The sequence below is a fragment of the Rana temporaria genome, chromosome 1, assembly GCF_905171775.1.
Source record: "Rana temporaria chromosome 1, aRanTem1.1, whole genome shotgun sequence".
Classification (NCBI taxonomy): Eukaryota; Metazoa; Chordata; class Amphibia; order Anura; family Ranidae; genus Rana; species Rana temporaria.
In genome coordinates, this window is record NC_053489.1 from 152,194,747 (window position 1) to 152,221,349 (window position 26,603).

At 46.2% G+C, this 26,603-nt stretch overlaps 1 protein-coding gene across 1 annotated transcript; it reads right to left on the reverse strand.

The window, feature by feature from the left end:
• PPIC (peptidylprolyl isomerase C) lies at positions 1–26,446 on the reverse strand. The gene is made up of 5 exons (XM_040344321.1): positions 26,240–26,446; positions 14,588–14,701; positions 8,260–8,353; positions 2,941–3,125; positions 1–198 (listed from the first exon to the last, which is right to left on the reverse strand). The coding sequence occupies exons 1-5, from the start codon at positions 26,342–26,344 to the stop codon at positions 64–66; spliced, it is 633 nt and encodes a 210-aa protein (XP_040200255.1). The 5' UTR covers positions 26,345–26,446; the 3' UTR covers positions 1–63.
• Positions 26,447–26,603: the final 157 nt, after the last annotated feature.

The following is a 26,603-nucleotide window of genomic DNA, read 5'->3' on the forward strand; positions in this document are numbered from 1 at the left end:
GTCAAATAAACATATTTACATTTATTAAAAAAAATTGTAAGGTATAAAAAAAAAAAAAAAATTCTAGTCTTGCCAGTCATCCACTTCAACCACAAATGGTTCTTTGACGTTGATCTGGCCACTGTTCACTATAACACACTCCTGTAAGGGATGGTCCTTGTCATCTGTAGGTTGGAGCTCTACAGAGTGCACCACAGCCTGGAGAGAGAAGGTGGACAGAAAGCACACCAGACATGTAATATCTTATTAAATGCAAACCAGAAAGATTTCAGAGGTGTTATGGCAGAGCCTAAAATGTCCAGCAAGGTTTTCTCTCTGCATAACACTGCATAGAACATTCTTGGATAAAAGGAGAGCCTGTCATGTTATCTGTCAGTCATGTGACAGATCTACTCCTTCTCCCCCCCCCCCCTCCCTCTCCCAGCACTTTTTTGAGGCTTTGCAGAAAGTACATTTGTAAAGCATGCCGTGTCAGCTAAGCAGCGTTATGGCCATAGTAAGACGACACTGGTGCTTCATAAATGGAAAAAAGAATCAATGTTTTTGTTCACAGATTGTTTGTTTTATCTTTCCCTCTTAAAAGGAACCTGTACTCTTGGCAATACGGAGGCTGTCATTACCGACGTCATAATGCGCAGATGGTAGTTGCCTGGTGATGGCTCCAATATTGTGTGAACCACTGACACAGAACTTCACTTGCTGCATGCTTGTTTTAGGTTTGTGAAATTAATTGAATCAGACAGGCACTATACAAAAAATCATAACTCGTTTTCAAATAACAAACATTTGGTCATGAGAGCAAACGATGGTGCCATTATGTAATGACCATATTTTGATGAATAAATCGTTCAATAGACTTCAGTTTTTCGTCAGTTTTCTCATATGTGCGCAGTGCAAACAGTAACATTTTTAATGGGTGAGAAACATATTAACCTTAAATTCAGCAGAATTTGCTGTTCCTCAAATTTTTGGCTCCCAAAATCAAAACCGATTTTCTGTTTGAGCCCATTACCTGAAAGAAAAATTTACGAACGGACCAAATGACAGATTTTTTATCTAGTGTATGGCTAGCATACAACTCTCACAATTTAGGTTAAATGTACATTTCCTAATCAATATTCTGTGTATAAAAGTTTTAAAGGGGTCAAAACACCACAAATTTTATTATAGGTGTGTTTGTCTTTGAGTGGTGATCTTGGTTTTTGCTTTGTCTTGGGGAGGTGTCACTAAAGTCTTTTCAGGCCAGTTATTATACTAGTGCTAGCCATTCACTAGAGGAAAAATAGTTTGAAAATCTGTCATTTGGACTTTTTTTATTTAGTTATTGGGCAAAACTAGAAAATCGAAGGAGCAGGTGGGAAAATTCTGCCGAACGAATGATGAATTGAAAGGTTATTGTGTTTATCGCCCGTTGAACTGTTTGCACTGCACATATGCGGACTAAAAAAAAAAACGGATTAATTTATGTCCATTGAATGATTTATTAATCAAAATGTTCTCATTACATGATGGCACTATCATTTGCTTTGACAACCGAGTGTTTGTTATTTGAAAAGGGACTTTGAATGATTTTTCATAAAAAGACAGATCAACAAAACAATGTATGATGCGGGGGGTCTCTCTCGCTGTGCGATTGTATTCTGACAGGGGGACTCCACCCCCACCCCGCCAGAATACACTTGTAAACACTAGTTACAAGAGCTGATCGAATGCTGGTTTTCCAGAAGCTGATCATTGGACCAGCTTCTGTTGAACAGACAGCAACACACACATATCCAAAGTCAGCTGGTTCCTGCAGAACTGGTTCATGTTGGGTATGTGTGTAGCGGGATTAAGAATCACCTCCCACCTTCAAAGTCTCTCTATTGATTAGTGAGGCTTCTCATTACATTAAAAGCGCATCCAAAGACTAAACATTTTTGTGTTCTGCCGTTTTTCGCGATGTGAAAACTTTTTTTTTTTAAATGTCATTAAAAACGATCGTGTGTGGGCTCCAGAGCATTTTTCGCGATGTTACAAATGGGCATTAACAATTTAGAACATGCTCTAAATTTTCGCGTTGTTTTTAACGTCGTAAAAAATGGTCGTGTGTGGGCTTTAACGATGTGAAAATAACGCGCATGCTCAGAAGCAAGTTATGAGACGGGAGCGCTCGTTCTGGTAAAACTACCGTTCGTAATGGAGCACATTCATCACGCTGTAACAGACTGAAAAGCACGAAGACTGAAAAGAGCGAATCAGCAAAAGCAGCCCCAAGGATGGCGCCATCCAAATGGAACTTCCCCTTTATAGTGCCGTCGTACGTGTTGTACGTCATCGTGCTTTGCTAAAGCTTTTTTTTTTTTTTTCACGATCGTGTGTAGGCAGGGCAGGCTTAACAATAATCGGGTTAAAAAAAAAAAAGTTTTCTAGACCAGGGGTCTCAAAACTTTTCAAACAAAGGGCCACTTTATTGTCCTTCAGACTTTAGGAGGGCCGGATTGTGGCCAGCAGGGGCAGAAAATGTCATGGGCCCAGCATCAGTGAGAATAAATGTGGCCTCAGGGTTGGTGGTCAATAGGAGGATTATTCCCCCTATTATTAGGAGGAATAGTATCCCATCATTGGTATCCATGGAAGATATAGTGCCCCATTGTTGGTGTCAGTGGCAGGAATAGTGCCTTATATCAGTGGAAGGAATTGTGCCCCAAGGGCCGGATTAAGGCTTCTGGACCTCGGGCCGCAGTTTGGAGACCCCTGTCTAGACCATTAAAAATGGTCGTGTGTACGCGGCATTAGAATATGGAAGGAACTTTTTCCTTTTTTTTTTCCTTTGCTGTGTTTCCATTTACACAAGACTTTACTGTGTATAGGAAAGGTGTAAAAAAAAAAAAAACTTAAACGCTAAAGCAATTAAACACAGTTATTTATATGCAATAAAAGAATACAGGTATTGCTTACCATGCCATTCAGTACTTTTCCAAACACAACATGTTTCCCATTGAGCCATAAAGGTCTTGTTGTAGAGATAAAGAACTGTGATCCATTGGTATCTGGTCCTGCATTAGCCATGCTCACCCAGCCAATTCCATAGTGATTCAGCTTAAAGTTCTCATCTTGAAAAGTAGTCCCATAGATACTCCAACCTAAAGAATGTAATATTCAATTTGCCACTCATGATTTCTGAATTGCCAAAATTCATTTTCAGACAGTGTAAACAAAATACTTGCATACTGTAACAATAGAATGATATAAATTTAGCTAATCCTCACATGACACGGAATTCCCTGCAAAACGTAACAAAGTAAAACTGTAAGCAAACAAATTTTTATGGCCATGCTTTTATTTGCCATCTGCATGTGCAAGGATTTGTATAGTTGTTACTGTAAATGGCATCCTTTCTCATTTCCTTAGCACATAGCTAATTGTTGACTTCCTATATAAAATGTTAGTTGTCTGGCATTTGTACTGACTCTTGATAATGCTAGAAGTCAATGACTCCTATACAAAAATCGTAAGGCGAGAAATTCTTTTCTACAAATCGGTTTCAAGTTAGTGGCTTACTGAAGCACAATGTTTGGTATGAGAGCCAGGCAAGTAAGAATTTGCAGGAAGAAATAACAGCCTCCATGTTTCTTATGGAAAGGTTTCCTTTACAGCAAACACAAAAAAATCCCCAAGCCATTCCCACCTGTCCTAAGCAACTTTATATGATGCCTTACCTACGCTGTTGCTCTGTAAGAAAAAAAAATTCCCAGTACTTTGGAGTACAAAGAAACATGCGAAATGTCACCTGCCTCCCCACATTGCTGTGCTTGGGAACCGAGTGGTCAGTCACTAGGCCCCAACTCGGTTACATTGGGGTAGGGCATGTCACTGAATTCACAACTGTCCACAATGGCTAGTTACCTTGTAAAAGTGGCAGTAAAAGGTAAGTATAGGCACTGGAGGATGCCTAGGGCAGGGTGGAGGGCTTGTGGCATGTCAATGGCTGGTCACTTTGTAGGGGTTGGCGGTGGGGATCAGAGTGACAGGAGAGTCTAGGTAAACGGGGTGTTTTTTTTCTTCCTTGCACTAATGTAACAGGAGCTTTAATATGTGCTGTGTTGCTAATAAGCACAATATGGTAAAAGCATGTGCAAAAACCTTCGTTGGACTTGCCAATAACGGTATTTCCAAGAATCTTTCAGGACAGCTATTTGAGAGATGATTGGCCCCACCCTCTATAGGAAACACAAACCAAAAAGAGTTTAAAGGGCCCCTGCCCTCCCTTGTACCGCAGTTAGAAGAATAAGAAACCTCCACCAAAGTGTACAAGGGAATCAAACCATGCCATATATCCAACAAGAAATCACCTGGCAAGTGAGACCCACATACACATGTATAAACCGTACTACTAAGAGTGGGAATATAGACGCTGTCCTGGAAGATTCATGGAAATACTTGGCAACTGAGCTGCCTCTTCCTGTTGCCAACTCCCCTTGAGCATGCTAGTCTTTGGCCCCCCAACCCCAACAACTTGCATCAGTAGTCACCTTTAATGGTGAGACCTGCCTAGGGTCTTTGGATTTAAATGCCAAGGATGTTTCCAGCAGGAAAGACCCAGAGAATTCCCACGTGGTATGAGAATCATCTGATCCAGGGCATTTTTTTTTTTTTTTTTTGCGGTTCCAGGACCTGAAAATAAACATTTAAAGGGGTCTTGAGTGCAGTTAAACTCAAGGCACTCCTGAAATCGCTGCCGCCATCCGCCCTAACATGCATAATCTGATGTATCAATGCTAGGGGGAGCAGCTTTGAATGCCTGGACTGAGGAAACAAATGTCCTTACTTTCTCCTTGGCCAACAAAATCTTTTGGAATATTGTGCATCTGGTAACCCAAAAAGGTCTGAGTTTGAGAGGGTACCAGATTTGATTTTTCATGATTGATCTTCCAGCCCAACCTCTGAAGCATCTTGAGAACAATTAGCAAATCCTGGGACAATATCCTGTGCAAAAATCAGAAAATTGTCTAAATAAGGGACGTTGGCAATCCACTGTAGACGCAGGAAGGCCATAACTTCAGCCATCATTTTTGCAAATATTCTCAAGGCTGCTGAAAGACCAAATGGGAGGGCTCTGAACTGCCAGTGTCTGATGCAATTTTTTTGTTTGGATAGCAAATCTCAGGTACTTCTGGTGACCCTGAAAAATTGGTACATGTAGATACACATCATGAAGGTTCAGGTTGATCATATCTCGTAAGCATTCTGTGGTAAAAGATTTCTTACTGAGTAAGCTTAAATTTATTATCATGTGAAATTTTCCCTGAAGGCCTATGGACTAAAAATGCATGGGAATAGAAGCCCTGAGATTTTTGATCCTACGGAACCAGTATGATTGTTCTGCTTCCTATTAGTCCAATATATCCTGCTTTCTTTCCTGGTCTCCTGGCAGCCAAGTGAGAAACAAAATCTTTCTCAACATTCTTCCTCCAACCCCTGACCTGGTGTCATTGTGTGTTCTTGCAGGAGTAAAGAGAACCCCTCCCTTGGTCTTTGGACCATTTATTTTTACCTAGAAGAGCTAACAGTCTCTTCTGCAACCAAGGAGCGTTCCCCCTCAGAGACCGAGGCTGAATTCTCTCCCTCCTCCAAGTCGTAGACTGCGTGAAAGCTCACTCACTTATTCTAAGGGGGGGGGGGGGGGGCGGGGAAGGGTCCTAGCAGCAACCAAAGGCTCCATTTCAATTGTGACAGTTTTAGAAGTGGAAGGGTCTAAGCCTGTCAAAATAAGACTAAAAGGAAGACGCCATCTCCTTCAAAGAAGACATTAAATTCTTCATGCATGCCACTGACTCAGAACCTGCTACATGTGAAACACAGTGTCAGGAAACCTAGTGTTGCCATTTCTACATTTTTTCTTTATGGGTTTGTTGGTCTGGAAGAAGAAATAAATAACCATTTCTAGTCTGTAAAACAACCAACCCAACAACATTCTGTCGCCTTCAGCAGACAAGAAGAGAGGCACATGCCTTCGGAGCAGGATTGAAAGTGGATGCGGCCACTGAACATGCTTGAGTGAGCGCTTCTGCCTCTTTAGGGGTGTTATCGTCACCCATTGCAACAAGTACCCTCTTCCATCAGGCGCCCAATGTAGTTGCTACCTATGGAACTGTACCGCTGCCGAGACAACTAGTAGCAAGACCATAGTCACAGCCTGTCCTGGTCTAATAGCAGTGGTTGCCCAGTGCATGGTCTGCTCAGGCTTCCAAGATTATGAATCCCATGACTGGAAGTGCGTCAAATCACTTCCGGTTCAAGCACCATCTTGCCGCGCCAGGAAGCGCGTCATATGACACCATCTTGGTACAGCCAAAGCAACAGGAGGACCACATGTCCCTGAAATTATTCCCCACTGCCATCTTAGGACTCCCGGGACATGCTCTCCAGCTGCACCATAATGTGACACACTCCTGAAGCCCTCCCCAACATGAAGCCAAGTACAGCATGTAAATCAGGGGAATCCTTCTGGCATAAAGTACCCAGGCACACCCGATCTGAGCACCTAGAAGGGGGTCTGGTAATCGCAGCCACCAGTAACAAAACAAACATTGTGGGGTGTACACCTGGAGGATCTGAAAACACAAAATAGATGTACAAAGGAGAGGAGGGGCCTTTTAAACTTTCTGGTTTGTGTTTCCTGTAGAGGGTGGAGCCGTTAATCTCTCAAGTAACTGTCCTGGAAGATTAGGAGGGAAACTTTTTTTATGGTGCTAGATGATTTACTATATATAGTGCCTTGAAAAAGTATTCATACCCCTTTTACCTTTCCACATTTTGTCATGTTACAACCAAAAACGTAAATATTTTATGTGATAGACCAACACAAAGTGGCACATAATTGTAAAGTGGAAGGAAAATTATAAATGGTTTTCCAAATTTGTATACAAATAAATATCTGAAAAGCATGACGTGCCTTTGTATTCATCCCCTTTTACTCTGATACCCCCAACTAAACCAATTGCCTTCAGAAGTCACCTAATTAGTAAATTGAGTCCACCTGTGTGGGTTTGTTGGGGAACCTTAGTGAACAAACAGCCAAGGCACACCAGACAGGTTAGGGATAAAGTTGTGGAGAAGTTTAAAGCAGGGTTAGGTTATAAATATCCCAAGCTTTGAACATCTCATAGAGCACGGTTTAATCCATCATCCAAAACTGGAAAGAGTATGGCACAGCAAACCTACCAAGACATGGCCGTCCACCTAAACTGACAGGCAGGTCTGACACACAGATTTCACTCTGACAGCATTTCCAGCTTTTCTGTTTGAAAGCAAACTTTTATTTTTATTTTACACAGAATAATTTCAATTGTAGACATTTTCAGCCCTGGTTCACACTGGGTACGATTTGGAACGATTTGAGATGCGATTTGACATGTCAAATCGCATCTCAAATCGGCGGCAATTGTCGGCAATGGCACTGTCCTAATCAGTGCGACGCCGCATCTGCGATTTCAAAAAGTAGTTCCTGTACTACTTTTTGCGATTTCGGGCCGCGATTTACATTAAATTGCGGCCGAAATCGCAGCAAAATCGCAGCCGCGAAATCGCGGTTTTGAATTCGCAGCAGTTTGAACCTAGGCTAAAGCAGAGTTCCACCCATTTTTACAAGTTCCTCTGATCTGAATGCCCACCTGCATTTAAGTCCTAAATGAATATTCATTTTTTTATTTAATATTTTTTTTAGTACTTCTATATGCCTTTTTTTAATATATCCAGGCAGCACTTCTGGTCCTGACCGCCTAGGCGATGCTGTCATTGGGCAATTCCCATGAATTCCAGGGATATTGGCGTCATCTGTCCCAATAGAATTTGAGAAGCCCATTGGTGAAATCTCACAGTATTTCAAAACCGTAAATTAAACGATTGGAAGGAATTAGGTGCCAGTTTGGAAGGATTACTATGGCCACTGCTATGGCAACCTGTAATCCACAAACTGTGCAAAGCACGGTCATTGCTACACAAGCAGGTGATCAGGAGGCGCATGCTGGGTAGCCAGCTGCACCTAATCCCAGAAATAAACAGGAGCGGGGTTCAGTTGGCCGCAACCTCAATGGCCCCTGCCTATTTCCGAGATCATGTAAGATTTTACAGATTTAGAAATAACAAGTATGAATACAGTTATGACAATATCCAAATACTATAGTACAAGTACTAACAATCACGGGGCAGCTTTTATCAAAATATTGCTTATGGGAGACTGGAGCTCCGCTTTAATTAATATCCTTACAAATGTACCTCCTGTCCCATCTCCAGCTGAGAAATCCCCTCCTTGGATCATGAAATCTTTGATAACGCGGTGAAACTTGCTGCCTTTATAGCCATAACCGTTCTAAAATTAGAAGGAAACAAAATGTTAGGAACTGTGCTATAGGAGCAGAGATATTATAACGCATTGCTGTAAAGCGCTGCGTAAATTGACAGCCCTATACAAGCACCTTAAAGCGGAGGTTCACCCAAATAAAACATTTCTCAGAACAACTTCTTTAGACTTCTAACATGTACAGTCCGCAAATTTTTATTTTCTTTTTTACGCTGTACATACCTTATAATCTATCTTTTCATTACGACTTCCGGGTACTTCTCCCCGCGGGAGTAGGCGTTTCCAAGCTGAGGAGGCATGTCATCTGGGAGGTCGCCCAGATGATTGACGTCTTTTCAGCAAAAGATAGATTATAAGGTATGTACAGCGTAAAAAAATAAAAAATTGCGGACTGTACATGTTAGAAGTCTAAAGAAGTTGTTCTGAGAAAAATGTTATTTGGGTGAACATCTACTTTAATAATAATAATACCACACTGCTATCATTCAGGAAAAATGTATGTTTGCAGGACATTCCTTACTTTTAAAGCATTTTTAGTTAGGTAAGGCCTCTGACACACAGACGCCTCAGCCTGTTCAATGAAAACTTCCAGCGTATTTCCCCCTCTCAGAAAGATCAGGTGCTGAATACAGCCGCCCTACAGACATAAGTTGCTGTACTGGGGTCTATGGTCGCTCGTATAGCAATCATGCCTATAGGCATCTGTGTGCAGCACCTGGGCTGTCTACGTCGGGAAATACTCCAAAATTTGTTGCATGCTCTCAGAAGCCTCTATACAAGAAGTCGAAGTAGGAAATGAAGAGCCATAACGTGAGAAGCGCCTGAAAGGAATATTAGTTCAGGTGAAATGTGCCATTCATTTACATGTCATTCAATTTCCACCCACTCAGCCAATGACACAGTAAATCTTCTCAGTTTTTCCTCAGTTACGTCTTCCACAGAGTAAGCCAGCACAGCTATTACGCTCCATTTACTTCTACAGAAAACAGAGGAGACATTGTGCATGTCACACCGTCCAGCTGCTCTTACCATTATCCAAGCATGTACAGGAAGACATGAATCACATTTATGGACACTGACTATCTCTCACCAAATATTCTGCAGCCATTTTCATTGTAACATCACCCACACACACACACAACTATGTACACTGACCTACTTCAGACATGCCCAATTTTCATATAAATAAGTAGAGGCTGAAAAATAAACTTGGTCGCATTTAGAGGTGTGCGCACATGTTATTCTGGACTAGTGACCGTCAGTCATATGAAGGACGCATCTGTTTCTTTACTACTCTTCACCTAACTGCTGCTGAACTACAGCTGGTCAAATGCTCCGTAAGGAAAAGTTTTGCATAGGCACTGCAATAAAGCATGCTTAATGTTTTATATGGAATCTGCCTCACTGCGCTTTGACATTTTAGGCGTTTTCCCATATCTGGCTCCTCTAGGTTTATCTATACTTTAATTTGTGACTGTTGTACAGGCATACCCCGCTTTACGGACACTCGCTTTACGTACACTCGCGAGTACGGACATACCTGCGAATGTACGTAAAGTGCCTCACAAGTACAAATATTCCCGCTCCATGCACCTGCACTAGACGGAACTGAAGCTCTAAGCACGTAGCCTGCCCTGTTCCAGTGTGTTCTTTCTGTATCCTGGCCGTGTCCCCACCCCCAGTGACATCACATCCACTCAGTGGTTCTTCCGGCTTCCCTGTCAGCCACAGAATGCCATCCAGCCTCTCCACAGCACTGTCCTCTGTGCACAGCGCGATGGATTGGAGCGGCCCCCCTTGCATTCGATGCGCTTATTTACATGTGAGTGTTCCCCTGACACCCCCACTACAGCCCCTGGCGCCCACACTACAGCCCCTGGCGCCCACACTACAGCCCCTGGCGCCCACACTACAGCCCCTGGCGCCCACACTACAGCCTAGAAGTGAAAAAATGTATTGCTTCGCTTTAAGTACATTTTCGTTTTACATACATGTTTCGGTCCTATTGTGTACTTAAAAGTGGGGTATGCCTGTATATATTACCAACACTGGTCCAATTACAGCTGGGCAATTTAATATAATATGGAGTGCTTCCCCTGTTAGTGCTGCCATCCAGTTTCACACATAGAGAGGTGTCGGGTATGAGAAGCCGCTCAACCAACCTGAGCCATGTTAGGTGTAAATGATGGCCTCATCAAGTGCTGCTCCACTGACCACGCCCCCTGGTGCATTTTGCCTGCCCAACAGGGCTTACTCATAGAGGTGGGCGACAAGAGCAGGACCAGAGAACTTCTTCTGATCATCAGCCATGAAAACAAGTGAGGAAACGTGTGGCTTGTTAATGTGATGATGGGGGAAATCATGAAGTGGGAAAAAAAGAGCATAGAAGTGAAAGAATTAAATAAAATTAGCATTGTCCAAGTGAGGAAACATAAAAGGTGAAGAGGAAAGAATATTCTAAAATCTTTTTTCATTTTCAGTTTTCATATAATTTCGTCCACCTCATTTCCTCACTTGGACCATGCTAATTTTATTTTCTCACTTCTATGCTCTTTTATTTTCCTTTTCTCCACTCCATGATTTCCCCCATCGCCACATTACCAAGTCACACGTTTGCTCACTTGTTTTCCTGGCTGCCTTTGTTGCCATAACCTTTCTAACATTAGAAGGAAACAAGTTCTCTCGTCATGCTCTTGTCTCCCACCTCTATGACTAAGCCCCAGTGGGCGGGGTTAAATGTGTCAGAAGTCATGGTCAGTGGTACAGAGCTGGCTGAGGCCTTCATTTACACCTAAATTGGATTGGGTTGGTTGAGTGGCATCTCATACCTTTCTCAATGTAAAGTTGGGCATAGATAGTGGACTGAATGAAAAAAAAAAAAAAAAATCTGATTCCTCCAACCATATGAACAAGATGGATGGTGAAATCACCTGCCCTGCAGGGACGTTGTATTCTGACAGCTACCACGGGCCTCTCGGCTGCTTCTCTGATTTAATGCCCTTCTTGCCCGGCCTGTCAGTTTAGGTGGACGGCCATGTCTTGGTAGGTTTGCAATTGTGCCATAATCTTTCCATTTTCATATAATGGGTTGAACAGTGCTCTGTGAGATGTTCAAAGCTTGGGATTTTTTTTATAACCTAACCCTGCTTTAACCACTTGCCGACCAGCCACTGTCATTATACGGCAGCAGGTCGGCTCGTTCTTGTGAATCGTCATAGCTGTACGGCAGTCCCTTTAGCAGCTACAGCAGGCGCCCCTGATGCGCATGGCCGGCGGCCGCGATGTCTGTTGGCCACCTGCGATCGCTCCACAGAGAGCCAGAACAGGGATCTGTCAATGTAAACAAACAGATCCCCGTTCTGACAGGGCAGTTCAGAGTGATGGTCTGTTCCTAGTGATTAGGAACAGCGATCTCTCTGTACTCCCAGTCAGTCCCCTCCCCCCCCCCAGTTAGAAAAACCTCCCAGGGAACATGTTTAACCCCTTGATCGAAAATGTCAAGTGTCAAATCGCTGATCACGGCCATTACTAGTAAAAAAAATAATAATAATGAAAATGCCATAAATCTATTTTTTTTTTTTTACCCAAAAATATGTGGAAGAATACATATTGGCCTATGAAGAAATAATTTTTTTTGCATTTTTTTTGGAATATTTATTATAGAACAAAGTAAAAAAATATATTTTTTTCCAAAATTGTCGAAAAAGACCAATTTTGTTTGAGTACAGCGTTGCACAATTGTCGGTTTAAGTGACGCAGTGCCGTATTGCAAAAAAATGTCCTGGTCATTAAGGGGGCAAATCTTCCGGTCCTTAAGTGTTTAAACTTCTCCACAAATTTATCTTTGACATGGCTAGTGTGATTCTTGGCCTTCACTAAGGTTCTTTAACAAATCTCTGAGGGCTTCACAGAACAGCTGTATTTATACTGAGATTAAATTTACTAATTGGGTGACTTCTGAATTTGGTTCCACTAGATTTTAGTTGGGGGTATCAGAGTAAAGGGAGATAAATACAAATACATGCCACACTTTTCAGATATTTATTTGTAAAAAAATTATAATTTTTCTCCCACTTCACAATTATGTGCCACTCTGTTTTGGTGTATCACATAAAATTTACGTTTTTGGTTGTAACATGACAAAATGTGGACAATTTCAAGGGGTATGAATACTTTTTCAAGGCACTGTAAACACCATTATTACATTTTGTCATAAAAAGGAATTTCAATGCCATTTCTTTTTAAAGAAGCTTTTCTTCTGGTTCACTTACCTGCTCTGCCCCTCCAGTGAGCGCTGGAGGGGCAGAGCAGAGAGTGGTGACTGACAGTCGCTGCTCTCTACTCAGAGTGAACCAAAAACTAAGCAATCGGCGGTCATATATTCGCACAGTTCTTGGGCTTAGAGACAGTGGGGGACAACTGCAGGATCAGATCAATGCTGCAGCAGGGAGGTGAGTATGTTTGTTTGTTTGTTTTGTTGAATTCCCACACTTCTCCTTTAATTTGTAATATTACCTCCTTCTCATAAAAAAGACTAAAGCTTGTATGAGTAAGAACATAAATATCAAACTTATTTTTAACCACTTCCTGCCTGGCGTATTGTAATATGACGTCCGCAGGAACCTCTTGTCCCTCCGGGCTGACGTCATATGATGTCCAGGCCCGGATTTCCCACAAGGCCACTGAGGCCAGGCCTTGGGGCGGCATGGCTCCAAGGAGCGGCAGTGGCATGGAGTCCCCCGACGCCCGGAACAAACAGTTAAGGGCGGTAAGTTATGGGGGAATCCGCTTGCTCGTTAACAAGTGATTGCGGCGATGTCGCCGAAATCACTTGTAAATTATGTGCTCCCGTCCGCCCCCCCCCCCCCCCCCCACCCCACATACCTCTGTCTGCTGGCTCTGTCTTCGGGACTCTGTCCTCCCCCCGGCCACCGAGTCTGTCTCCTGTCCCTGCTGCCGATCTACACAGTGAGAGGGGAGAGCTGTGCTCTTCCCATCTCAGCTGTGACAGGAGTTATAGCACAGTGCTAGGACTCCTGTTTTGGAGGTGACAGGGTCAATAAAGAGAACATGTCACCTCCAATTGCTATCACACAGGAAATTGTTTTCTCCTGTGTGATAGCAAAAAAGTTAAGTGATTTTTTTTTTATAAAAAATAAATAAATAAGAAATAATAATTAAATTAATAAAATAAAAAAAGTAAAGAATAAGAAAAATAATAAGAAAATGATACAAAAATTTTAAAAAGTAAGCGACAAGCTACAAATAAATAAAAAAAGTGATAAAGTAAAAAAACAAACAAAACATATTTGAACTAACCGTGCCGCACATTCTCTATTGATTTGGGGGGGGGGTTGGTTGGCGGGGAGGGGGTACATTGTGGAACCTGGCCTTGGGGCGGCAGGGAGAGCAAATCCGGCCCTGATGATGTCCAGGGATTCCCGGCCATCTAGCATTGCTCAGGACTCGGTGCGCGTGCCGGCGGCTACGATTGCCCGCAATCACAGCAGGACCATAGATCTGTGTGTGTAAACACACAGATCCATGTCCTTTTAAAGGTAAGGAGACCGATGTGTGTTCCCAGTACCGAGGAACACACATCGGTCTCCTCCCCTTGTGAGTTCCCTCCCCCTACAGTTAGAATCACTCCCTAGGGAACATATTTAACCCCTTCCTCGTCCCCTAGTGTTAACCCCTTCCCTACCAGTCATATTTACACAGTAATCAGTGCAGTTTTATAGCACTAATCGCTGTATAAATGTGAATGGTCCCAAAAGTGACTGATATGTCCGTCGCAATAATAAAAAAAAAAAAAAAAAACGCAGATCGCCGCCATTACTAGTGTTACCTGGGGGATAGGTAGCAGGTACAAAAGGGGAGATCATGAAGTGGAGAAAAGGAGAATAAAAGAGCATAGAAGTGAGAAAATAAAATTAGCATGGTCCAAGTGAGGAAATAAGGTGGATGAAATTATATGAAAACTGAAAATGAAAAAAGATATTAGAATATAAAAACCGCAGGAGGTGATAAAATACCACCAAACGAAAGCTCTATTTGTGGGGGAAAAAAAAACATAGATTTTATTTGGGTACAGTGTTGCATAACCGCGCAATTGTCATTCAAAATGCGACAGCGCTGAAAACTAAAAATTGGTCTGGGCAGGAAGTGGGTGAAAATGCCATGTAAGGAAGTGGTTAAAGGACATTCTCAATAAATCTGTATGGCTATATTAAGGCTGCTTACTTCTCCGGTTGCCAGCGCAACAAAATTCTTCACCGTTTTTGGAACAACTTTTCCAAACAATCCAATGGTAACACGCCCGGCATCTCTATCACCAATCCTTATATCGAAGAAAACCTGTAAAATACAAGGGCAGTGGTACAAATGCATCAGAATATAAAGACAGAGACAAACAACAGAATCACTTTACTAAGTTAGGGCTCTTTTACACGGGTGGCTGGTCGGAAGGGGTTTGGGCAGTGCTAAAACAGACAGCTGAGCTTTACCACCCCCCACCCAGCCTGACAGGACTATACACATGCTGCTGCATTTTTAACTTGGACTGCAGAGTTTGACAGTCAACAACATCTGTCAAACTTGGCCATTGAGATAAATGAGGCCACTGAAACCACAATCCAAATGCTTGACTCGCAGCTGTAGTACGGTCCCGCAATGTGAAGAAAAAGTAGGAAAAACATGAAACCTGTCATTATCCACTCAAAACTGCAAAAAACATTTTGTTAACACCATGTAAAGGGTGATGTGCAGGATAGAGAACGTACTCTGTATTTTTTTAGCTATGCTTTTTCCATTTACTATGGGCAGACAACATGCGAGGCTAAATCTAAGCAATCGCCTGAAAATCAATGGAGCTGGTTTATAAATGAATGGAGGCGACGTTGCCCAGAACAGCAGCATTGAGGAATGCAAGGAAGAGCTGTATGATCTTGTTCCCCGACTAGCTCTCAGGTAGAGGTCTATGAAAACTATCAAGGTCACATTGTTTGAAATCCTAGCAGTTTGCCCTGCAGTCTCCACCATCAATGAGGACTTTTGACGAATGAGAATTCCTCTGTATTATTGATTATGATTAAATCTGTCAAATAAGAATGTGGTCAAGGTCACTAACCAATGAGATCGGGAAAAGTTCAGATTATCCTGCTTTCTTTCTCTAAGCAACACGTTTATTTACTGATAATGCCTGTCATAAACCTAATGATATTACAGTGTCTCTAGTAAGGCAAATCCTTCCTTTTAGCTGGGGATAGAGTGGGGAAGGGTTGGGTCTATTGTGTTCTGAGCCTCCATTGAGAAGATTTACCTGTACTAAGCTGGCCATACATGGATTTAAATTTGGGTGGCCGAATTTCGGTCCATCCATAAGCACCTACAGTGCTGCTGGCTTTAGCCACCAACACTGATCAGTGTTTCTGATGGCGGGGAAGGCTCCCTGCTGTCAAAGTACAATAGCACAGTAGGAGTGATTCCTCCATCCACATTAAATGCGTGGATGGGGGAATCGGGTCATTTTTTTTTTCATTCCACCTGCTGAGACAGAAAAGTGATAGGAAATCCCAAATTTTAAAGATGTCCTCAGAACAAGAGGTGAGAGGAAATCTTCCAATAAAAACGTGTTCTACTGTCTTGCTTTGGGAGATTTCCTCTAACTTACCTTTGCATTCCTGAGACAGGAAGTGAAGAGAATTATTCAATGGTATACAGACAGCAATAAATATATAATATCTGGCATGGGTTTTATCTCTTCACCTACTCTCTCCCAAAATAAACATAAAAAAAATGGCTCTAAGTACACTAAAATATATATTTAAAAGAGAAGTATGGGTTTCAGTAAAAAAAAAAATAACTATACTCTCCTAGGTGGATGCTGCATCTGCTGTATCCAAGACTGAGAACTGAGCGATCAAAGACTGCTGATCACTCAGTTCTCAGTCTTCAGCCTGCAGAGAGCCTGTGACTGTCAGTCACCAGCTCTCTGATCTGCCCTTCCTGCGCTCACTGGACCTGGGGGGTAGGTTGGTGGTTGCTGCAGTGGCTGGCTCAGGAGAGAAAACAGGTCACAAGGGTGCAGAAGGAACTGCACTCCTGTAATCCATAGGAGAAATACAGACAATAAAGCTTTGGCCATACTTCTTTAGGCTGGGTTCGGATTATCTTCACATGCGGCTCACAGAAGGGGGTCCGGTGCGTCCCCGTTCACCGTTTCAGGCCCGATTTGAGCCTGAATTTTTGTCTGAATTCGGACCTGAAACAGACCAAAAGATGCACAGGGCTCCTGTGCAAATCACACCAGAGCCACAGAGGAGATATGTGAAATGGCTCTATAGAGAGCTGGTCAACATCTCCTGCTATTGCAAATTAGATTCAGGAAACCGCATCCAATTCGCAATAGTGTGAACCCAGTCTTAAAGAGAAGCTGAATTCTGGAAGCTGTGCTCAAAAAAGGGCACAAGTGTAATCCGTTTTGCTGTTGGCTCCCTACAGACTATTTTTTTCCATTACTGACTTACAATGCCTTGTTCTGCATTGTGTCTCGGTGTGGAAGCAGCCATGTTGGTGGAGGCAAGGCCTTGCTTCCTTGTGTCAGAACCTCTACCAAGTAGCACAGTAGTGACATCACCAAATCTTACTCCAAATCAAGTGAGAGTAGCAGCCAGGGGCAGCAGTGCTTTAGATCTTACACTGCAGATATGAGTCTGTAGGCACTGTTGAGCCCTGTGCACACGATCGGTTTGTCCGATTAAAACAGTCCATCGGTCAAACCGATCGTGTGTGGGCCCTATCGGGTTGGGTTTCCATCGGTGAAAAAGAACTGCCAATGACTTGGCACGTTGTCCATGAGAATCGCAAATCTGAGGAACTTTCGTGGTTCTGGCAGATTGGGACATGAAGATAAGCATCCTGAAGATCCAGGGTAACCATGAATACCAATGGCCATAATAGATTCCTCACAGAGTAAATGTTTTCCATCCGGAAACGTCTGTAGAGAATATACTTGTTCAGGACGCTCAAATTGATGACCATCCGGAAGTCGCCGGAGGCTTTCTGAACCGGAAAGATGTGGGAATAAAATCCCTGGAATTTTTGATTTTCCGGGACAAGGGAAATTACCCCTTCTGTTTCCCACATGGAAACTAGATTCAACATGGCTTGCCATCTCCCTTGGTTTCTCGGCAGATGAGTAAGAAAAAATCTCTGGGGTGGAAGATTTTTGTATTCTAACCTGTAACCCCTTTCCAATGTTTGCAGGATAAAAGGAATCTTTGCCCATTCCTTGACAAAATGGGACAACCTTCCCCCTACCCCTATCCTGGCGTCACTGGGGATTTTTGGAAGGGGCTGAAGCAGTAAAGAGAGCCCCCTTCTTTTGCTTATCTTTGTTAAAAGACCACTTTTTCTTCACCTGTTGCCTGTTGGTTCCAAAACTAGCTTTGTTTTGGAAACCACGAAAAGTCTTCTTATTCTGCGGCTTATTCATTCACAATAGGGACGTCCCCAAGCAGTGTCAAAAAACGAGGGGTGGGAACAGCAAACAAACCAACTTCACCCCAAACAAAACCAGAGCTCCTCAATGGAGGAGTCGCAACCTCAAACAGCCGCCTGCAAAACCTTGCGGCCGAAGCAAGCATCCGAAGATGCACTCACATCAACCTTGTAAAATTTTGTGAAGGTGTGAACGGACAACCAGGTCGCCGCCTTACACACCTGAGAAACAGACGCCTGATTTCTGAAAGCCCAGGAGGCACCTATCGTCCTGGTTGAATGCCCCGTGACAGGAAAGGGAGGCGCCCGCCCTTGTAGGGCATAAGCCTGAATCACGACCTGTCTGATCCACCTAGAGATGGTGGTCGACGAGACCGCCAGGCCCCTCTTGGGACCAGCCACCGAAACAAACAGTGAAGCTGACCTCCAGAACAAAGCAGTAGCAGACAGGTACACCCACAGAGCTCGGACAACGTCCAAGGAATGCAATGCAGCCTCCTTCAGATGCGACGGCCGAGGACACAAGGACGGAAGTACAATGTCCTCATTGAGATGAAAAGCCGAAACGACCTTAGGAAGGAATTAAGGTTGCGGGCGCAACACCACCTTATCCTTGTGGAGAACCAGCTAAGGAGCCTTGCAAGACAAGGCCGCCAGCTCAGAAACCCGTCTTACAGACGTAATAGCCACCAAAAAGGCTACTTTCTAAAAGAGCGTCAATAAAGGAATCTCCCTAATGTTTTCAAACAGCGGTTTCTGAAGCACAGAGGACCGGATTCAACTTCCACGGAGGAAGCAGTGGTCGTACCGGAGGGGCCACATGTCGAATCCCCTGTACAAATGTACTCACCAGTGAGTGAGCCGCCAAGGGCCGTTAAAAGAAGACAGCCAAGGCTGTAATTTTCCCCTTAAAGGGGTTTTCCACCTTTTTTTTTAAGTTTATTAAAAGTCAGCAGCTGCAAAAAGTGTAGCTGCTGGCTTTTAATAAATAGACACTTACCTGCTCCACGGATCCAGCGACGCGCCGGCCGGGGCTCCGTTCCTCGCCCCCCCTCGCCGGCCGGCGTCTTCATTCTTAGTGTGGGCACCCGGCAGTGACAGCTTTCGGCTTCACGGCCGGGCACCCACTGCGCATGCGCGAGCAGCAGTGCGCGAGCGGCGCCGTCCCATTGGACAGGCGCTTGTCTACAGGGAGGGGCTGTGAAAAGGCGATTAAGCTAATCGCCTTTCCAGCCCCTCGGCGGAAGGAGGAAGTGGGACAGGAAGTCCCCTTCTCCTGAAGCCCCCACTCCCCCCCAAAAAAATTACATGCCAAATGTGACATGTAAGGGGGCGAGGAGTGGGTTAAGCGGAAGTTCCATTTTTAGGTGGAACTCCGCTTTAACCGTACTTAGGGGAAACTTCTGGTCCACACCACGCTGTAAAAACAGCAGGATCCTGGAAAACAAGTATACACGTGGACGCCACTTCATGTCCTCACACATCGAGATGTAGGCCTTCCACGTACGATAAATCTTCCGAGAAGAAGACTTCCGTGCCCTCTGCATGATAGAAATAATCGAATCCGACAGGACTTGGTCCCTTGACACCTGGCTTTCAATAGCCATGCCATTAAAGCCAGCGACTGTAAAGCAGGATGAAGTATGGGACCTTGCGACATAAGGTCTTCTCGCAACTGTAGTCGCCAAGGAACATCCGCCACCATACGCACTAGGTCGGTGTACCAGGGACCCCGAGGCCAATCTGGAGCAATGAGGATCATCGGGATCCTCTCAGTCTGCACCCTGCGAAGTAGACGAGGGAGAAGTTTTAGTGGGGGGGAAGGCATACAGTAGTCGATACTGTCCCCACAGAGCCATCAACGTGTCCGTCGCGTCTGCCTAGGGGTCCTTGGACCTGGCCACAAACCTCAACACCTTCCGATTGAGTCGAGAAGCCAGATCCACATGTGACGTGCCCCATCTGTGACAAATGAGTTGAAACACATCTGGGTGTAGCGACCACTCTCCCTGGTCCAGCATCTGGTGACTTAGGTAGTCCGCTTGCCAGTTTTCTATGCCCGGGATTTATGCGGCCTGAAGGGCCGGAGATCTCAGCCACCAGACCAGGGAAGTTCTGACTAGATGGCTCACCCGTATCTGACAATCCAGGGACAACGGAGATTTGTCCCATTTGGACAGGATCTCCTTCTGTAGGACACGAGTGTGGTATTGAGCATACAGAACTGCCTCGAAGGAGGCTACCATGAGACCGAGAACTCGCATGCAAAAACGCAGCGAGGACCATTTCCGGGATGCCAGCAGCTTCATCGCCGCATGAGGAGTCCAGAACCAAGCCCAGGTATTCCAGGCACTGAGTCGGCACCAACACCGACTTCTGGAGGTTCAAAACCCAACCAAAGTCTTGAAGGGTCTGAGTGGCGATCGCCACATCCTCCTCTAATTCTGATTCTGAGGTAGTTCTCAGAAGAAGGTCCTCCAGGTAACCCACGATAGCGATTCCTCACTGTCTCAGCAAGGTCAGAATCGGGGCGAGCACCTTGGTGAAAACCCTTGGTGTCGATGCCAGGCCAAAAGGGAGAGCCACAAATTGGTAGTGGTCATCCCCGACTGTAATGCGCAGAAACCTCTGATGTCTGACAAATATGGGGACATGCAAGTAAGCATCCTTGATGTCCAATGACGCCAGAAAATCCCTGGGATAGAGTGCCGCGACTACAGAGCGCACTGATTCCATCCTGAACCGTTGGACTTTCACAAAGCAGTTGAGGGCCCTGAGATCCAGGATCGGTCGGACCCCCTCCTTTTTTGGGACCACAAACAGGTTTGGATAAAAACCCTGAAATCTTTCCTGCAATGGCACAGGTACGATCACCACGTGCGCCAGCAGATCCTACACTGCCCCAAACAGGGCATACCGACGAGTCGGAGGAAGCTGAAGGTTGGATGGAAAAAATCAGTTTGGTGGGCAAGAGAGAAACTCTATCTTGTATCCTGAGGAAACAACCTCTCAAACACACGGTCAGAGATCCGTGAAGTCCACCGAGCCGCGAATGCGCAAAGACGACCCCCCACCCAAATGTCGGGCGGGAGCAGACCTTCATGCGGTCACAGGTTTGTTCCCAGGCTAGTTGGGCTTGCGAAATCAGGGATGTTTTTGTCCCTCAGCCGGTGCCTTATTGGCCTGGGATTGCTTACCTGCAGCACTGGGCGGGTGAAAAAAACGCTTATGAGCGGAGGAGGACCCATGCCTACGTTGTGGCTCCTTACCCTTTTTGGATTGTGGGAGCAGAGTACTCTTTCCTCCCGTTGCATCATTGATAATGTCATCCAGCGAGGCTCCAAAAAGTCTCTCATCCTTAAAGGGTAAATCAGGAAAGGCTTTCTTAGAAGCCTGATCCGCAGACCAACGTTTCAGCCATATCAGGCGACGCAGTACCACCGCAGAGACCGAGGCCCTGGACAGCAAGGGAATCGTATCTAGGGCCGACTCGCAAACAAACTTAGGGCCTGCACCAACTGGTCGGCCAGTTTCACACAGGCCAGGGGAGCCTGTTGTCCCTTCAACTCGCGGTGCAGTATTTTTGCCCACTCAGTGAGAGTCTGAGACACCAAGGCCCCGGCTACAGCCAGACGCACTGCTGACCCCACCACAGTGAACGGGCCACTGCCTCAGCCCTCTTGTCCGCAGGGTCCATGAAAGCAGGACCCCGTCCACCGGAAGGGTGGTCACCTTGTTTAACCTGGACACAGGGGGGGGGGGGTCCACTATCGGAGAAGTCTATTTCTTCAGGAAACTTTCCTCAAAAGGGTAACGAACCAATATACATTTGGGGACCAAAAATGCCCTTTGCGGCCGTTTCCATTCCTTGTATAGAAGTTTACCATGATAAGGTACACAAGGAAACACATTCTCAGTGCGGGTCGGCTTACAGAACCCGAAAGGGACCGAAATCTCTGTAGATGCGTCCGCCTTATCCTCCAATTTTAGAGTATCCTGCACCACGGTGAGAAGTGCTACAATCAGCGCCCTATCATGCGCTGACCCCGGACACAGAGTCATCCTCACTGTCCGAACGGTCACGGTCCGCATCCTCTGATACATCAGTAACTGGGCCTGAGTCAGCATCAGAGTTATCCCCGGAAGATGGTGGGGGGAGGGGGTGCTTTTTACCCCCCCTTCGCCTGCACACCGCTTCCACCCTGGCAACAAAAGCCTCCAGGACAGCCGACATAGCGTCCACAGAAACAGCAGGTGCAGGGGCACCAGTTGCTAACACAGGTATGTCTGCGGAAAAAGCATCAGCTTCCGACGCCATGTTGACCCACGCCTGACACCCTTTTAGACATAAGATAAGGCACAGAGCCCACCCTCCTAGCTGCTACATGTGCCGAGGGGTCCCCCTCCAGAAGTACCCACCACCCAAACAGGTGCTGTACAGCTGCCGTCCGCAATGTCACATCCGAGGTGCTCTCCCCGCACAACTGCACTTGTCACATTTCCTCCTGAGATGTGCTTAGGCTGTTTGCGCCATTCACATGCCCATACCACCGCTAGAGGCCAAAAACCCACAAGAAAATGGCCGCCGTACGGCCGCCCTGTAGAAAGGCATGCGGGCTACAAGAAAATGGCTGCCAAGTAAAAACAGCATAGAGCGGCGGACACCGCCACAATGGCGGCCGGACACAGACAAAGCGCACAAGCTACAAAAAAATGGCCAAGTGAAAACAGCATAGAGCGGCGGACACCACCACAATGGCGGCCGGACACAAACAAATCCCGCGGGCTACAAGAAAATGGCCGCCAAGTAAAAACAGCATAGAGCAGGGGACACATGTACTGCAGGGCAAACACAGCAAACAGGCAGCGAACACCCGAACGGAGGCCCCCCCCCCACACATGACACCCGGGACAGCACCCCAAGGAGAGCGGACCCCCAGCGTAGCCCACCACTAGAGCATGGAGCCCACCCAGGCGGACCCCCGGCCACACAGCAAGCCCAGCTCACAGAGCCTAGGGAGGAGGGAAGGGAGGGAAAGAAGAAGAAAGGGTGGAAAATAAAACCTCGTCGACTTCCCCGGGAATGTCCAGCCGCTCCACCCTGCCGAGTCAGGGGGAAATGCTACTTACCAGTCCTGTGTGGATAGCTGGAAGCATCCCTGACAGATCCACCACCCGAGTAATACGGGGGTAGCTGTCGGCCCGGCACACTGTGACACGAACAGTAATAGCCCAGTCATATATGTGCCGCGGAGGGTGGAGCTCACCGGCCACCCCTGGAGCAAACAGGGCCTGTCGTGGCTAACCCAGCGCGTAGCTAAAGGCCTGCACACGCTCGATGGCTGAAACTGGGGTGACTACAAGGATCTAGGACATCCAGCCTGTTGCCCAGTCGGCAGTTGATAGTAGATCTCAAGATCCAAGTAGAATTTTTTTTTTTTTAAAGAAATAGAAAAAATCACCCGGACCATGGGTCCCCAGGGAGCCAGGTTCTTCTCCTATGCTAGGCAGAAAAAAACTGAGCTGCTGCATGCAGGGAGAGGGGTTGTACCCACAGGGACCGCCTCCTGTGCGATACTGTACAGTTTTAAAGTTGTATTAACACATTAACATGTTTATGCCTAGAAGGCTAATACCCCATTGTCAAGAATATGCTGCTGTGTCCGTCCATGAACACAAGAGAAAAGGGATTTTTACTATTTGTATTTAGCCACTGAAAGAGTTGGAGCATGTTACTATAAATTCTAAGGTGCATTCTCTATAAATTCCAGGGTGTTCCTTATAAATATCATGTTTTTTCCCTTTAAATTCTGGGGTTTCTTCTCTATAAATTTTAGAATGTGTTTCCTCTGAATTCCAGGATATGTTCCCTTATAAATTCCAAGGTACATTCTTTAACAATTTTGAAGTTTGCTCTCTATAAATTGTAGAACAGGTTTAAAAAATATGGGGTTTGTTCCCTATAAATCAGAGCAATGTTCCCTATAATTTCTGAGTAGTGTTCCCTAAAAATCCCAGGGGGTTTTCCCCACTGATCGGGGCAATGTTCCCCATAAATCCTGGGGACTGTTCCCTATAGATGTTTCCATTAAATTAGATAGTTTGCGGCAATGTTCCCTATAGATTCTAAGGACATGCTTCCTATAGATCAGGGCAATGTTCTCTTTAAATCCCGGGGACAGCTCTCTATAGATCGGGGTGATGGTCCTTAGAAATCCTGGGGAGAGCTTCCTATAGATCCAAGAGACATTCCCTATAAATGACAGGGAGAGCTCCCTATAGATCGGGGCGCTGTTCCTAATAAATCCCAAGGGGAGCTCCCTATAGATTGGCGTGCTGTTCCCTATAAATCCAGGGGAGAGCTCTCTAAAGATTAAAGTGACTTTCCCTACAAATCCTGGGAAGAGCTCCCTATAGGTCGGGGTGACGTTCCCTACAAATCCCGGGGAGAACTCCCCATAGATCGGGGTGACGTTCCCTACAAATCCCAGGGAGAGCTCCCCATAGATCGGGGTGTCGTTCCCTACAAATCCCAGGGAGAGCTCCCCATAGATCGGGGTGTCGTTCCCTACAAATCCCAGGGAGAGCTCCCCATAGATCGGGGTGTCGTTCCCTACAAATCCCAGGGAGAGCTCCCCATAGATCGGGGTGACGTTCCCTACAAATCCCGGGGAGAGCTCCCCATAGATCCGGGTGACGTTCCCTACAAATCCCGGGGAGAGCTCCCCATAGATCCGGGTGACGTTGCCTACAAATCCCAGGGAGAGCTCCCCATAGATCGGGGTGACGTTCCCTATAAATCCCGGGAAGAGCTCCCCATAGATCGGGGTGACGTTCCCTATAAATCCCGGGAAGAGCTCCCCATAGATAGGGGTGACGTTGCCTACAAATCCCGGGGAGAGCTCCCCATAGATCGGGGTGATGTTCCCTACAAATCCCAGGGAGAGCTCCCCATAGATCGGGGTGACGTTCCCTATAAATCCCGGGGAGAGCACCCCATAGATCGGGGTGACGTTCCCTACAAATCCCAGGGAGAGCTCCCTATAGGTCGGGGTGACGTTCCCTATAAATCCCGGGGAGAGCTCCCCATAGATCGGGGTGACGTTCCCTATAAATCCCAGGGAGAGCTCCCCATAGGTCGGGGTGACGTTCCCTATAAATCCCGGGGAGAGCTCCCCATAGATCGGGGTGACGTTGCCTACAAATCCCGGGGAAAGCTCCCCATAGATTGGGGTGACGTTCCCTACAAATCCCGGGGAGAGCTCCCCATAGATCGGGGTGACGTTCCCTACAAATCCCGGGGAGAGCTCCCCATAGATCGGGGTGACGTTGCCTACAAATCCCGGGGAAAGCTCCCCATAGATCGGGGTGACGTTCCCTACAAATCCCAGGGAGAGCTCCCCATAGATCGGGGTGACGTTGCTTACAAATCCCCGGGAGAGCTCCCCATAGATTGGGGTGACGTTCCCTACAAATCCCAGGGAGAGCTCCCCATAGATTGGGGTGACGTTGCCTACAAATCCCCGGGAGAGCTCCCCATAGATTGGGGTGACGTTCCCTACAAATCCCAGGGAGAGCTCCCCATAGATTGGGGTGACGTTCCCTACAAATCCCGGGGAGAGCTCCCCATAGATCGGGGTGACGTTGCCTACAAATCCCGGGGAAAGCTCCCCATAGATCGGGGTGACGTTCCCTACAAATCCCAGGGAGAGCTCCCCATAGATTGGGGTGACGTTGCTTACAAATCCCCGGGAGAGCTCCCCATAGATTGGGGTGACGTTCCCTACAAATCCCAGGGAGAGCTCCCCATAGATTGGGGTGACGTTGCCTACAAATCCCCGGGAGAGCTCCCCATAGATTGGGGTGACGTTCCCTACAAATCCCAGGGAGAGCTCCCCATAGATTGGGGTGACGTTGCCTACAAATCCCAGGGAGAGCTCCCCATAGATTGGGGTGACGTTGCCTACAAATCCCCGGGAGAGCTTGTGGAAGACACCTACCTATGGGATGAAGATGTTAATCTGCTGTATAGAAGGATCTCCTATCTGTGTCCTATGACCCGGGTAAGGATCTCTCAGTCCTATGACTACAAATAGAGTTTGTCGGATTGAGTAGCTCGGAGTTCCTCTTTAATGAAGGAGCCGTTCTTATGGAATGATCCTGGAAGGATCCAGCGGCTCCCCCTCTACATTCCGCTATATGAGGAGGACATGTATACAGCAGGTAGGTGTATAGTCTATGGAGTGAGCAGGTTATGCTCCCCTATGATCTCCCGTACCTTGTGAGTGACAGCGGGACCCCGCTATATTCCGCTATATGAGGAGGAGGACATGTATACAGCAGGTCTATGGAGTGAGCAGGTTAGAAGTTCTGCCCCCCTATGATCTCCGGTACCTTGTGAGTGACAGCGGGACCCCTCTTCTTGTACGGCTCAGCGTAGTGCAGCGCTTGGAAGGTAAGGCAGAGAAAGAGCAGAGCTCGGCACATCCTTGCCACCATCTATCCTCCACCCGACACACGGAGCAACGTCAGCAGGACACCGAGGAGGGGGGAATCCCATTCCTCTGCCCCACTGTACCGCTACACGGCCCCGCCCCTCAGCCCCGCCTCGCCACACATACAACTGGACTTGTAGCACTTATCCCGGAGCGATGCGGTCATGTGATCAGTGAGGCTCCGCCCAGAGGAGATCTCTCCCACACAGTAAACACACAACTCTATACACAGTTATCACTGGAAAGACTTCTAATTATCATAG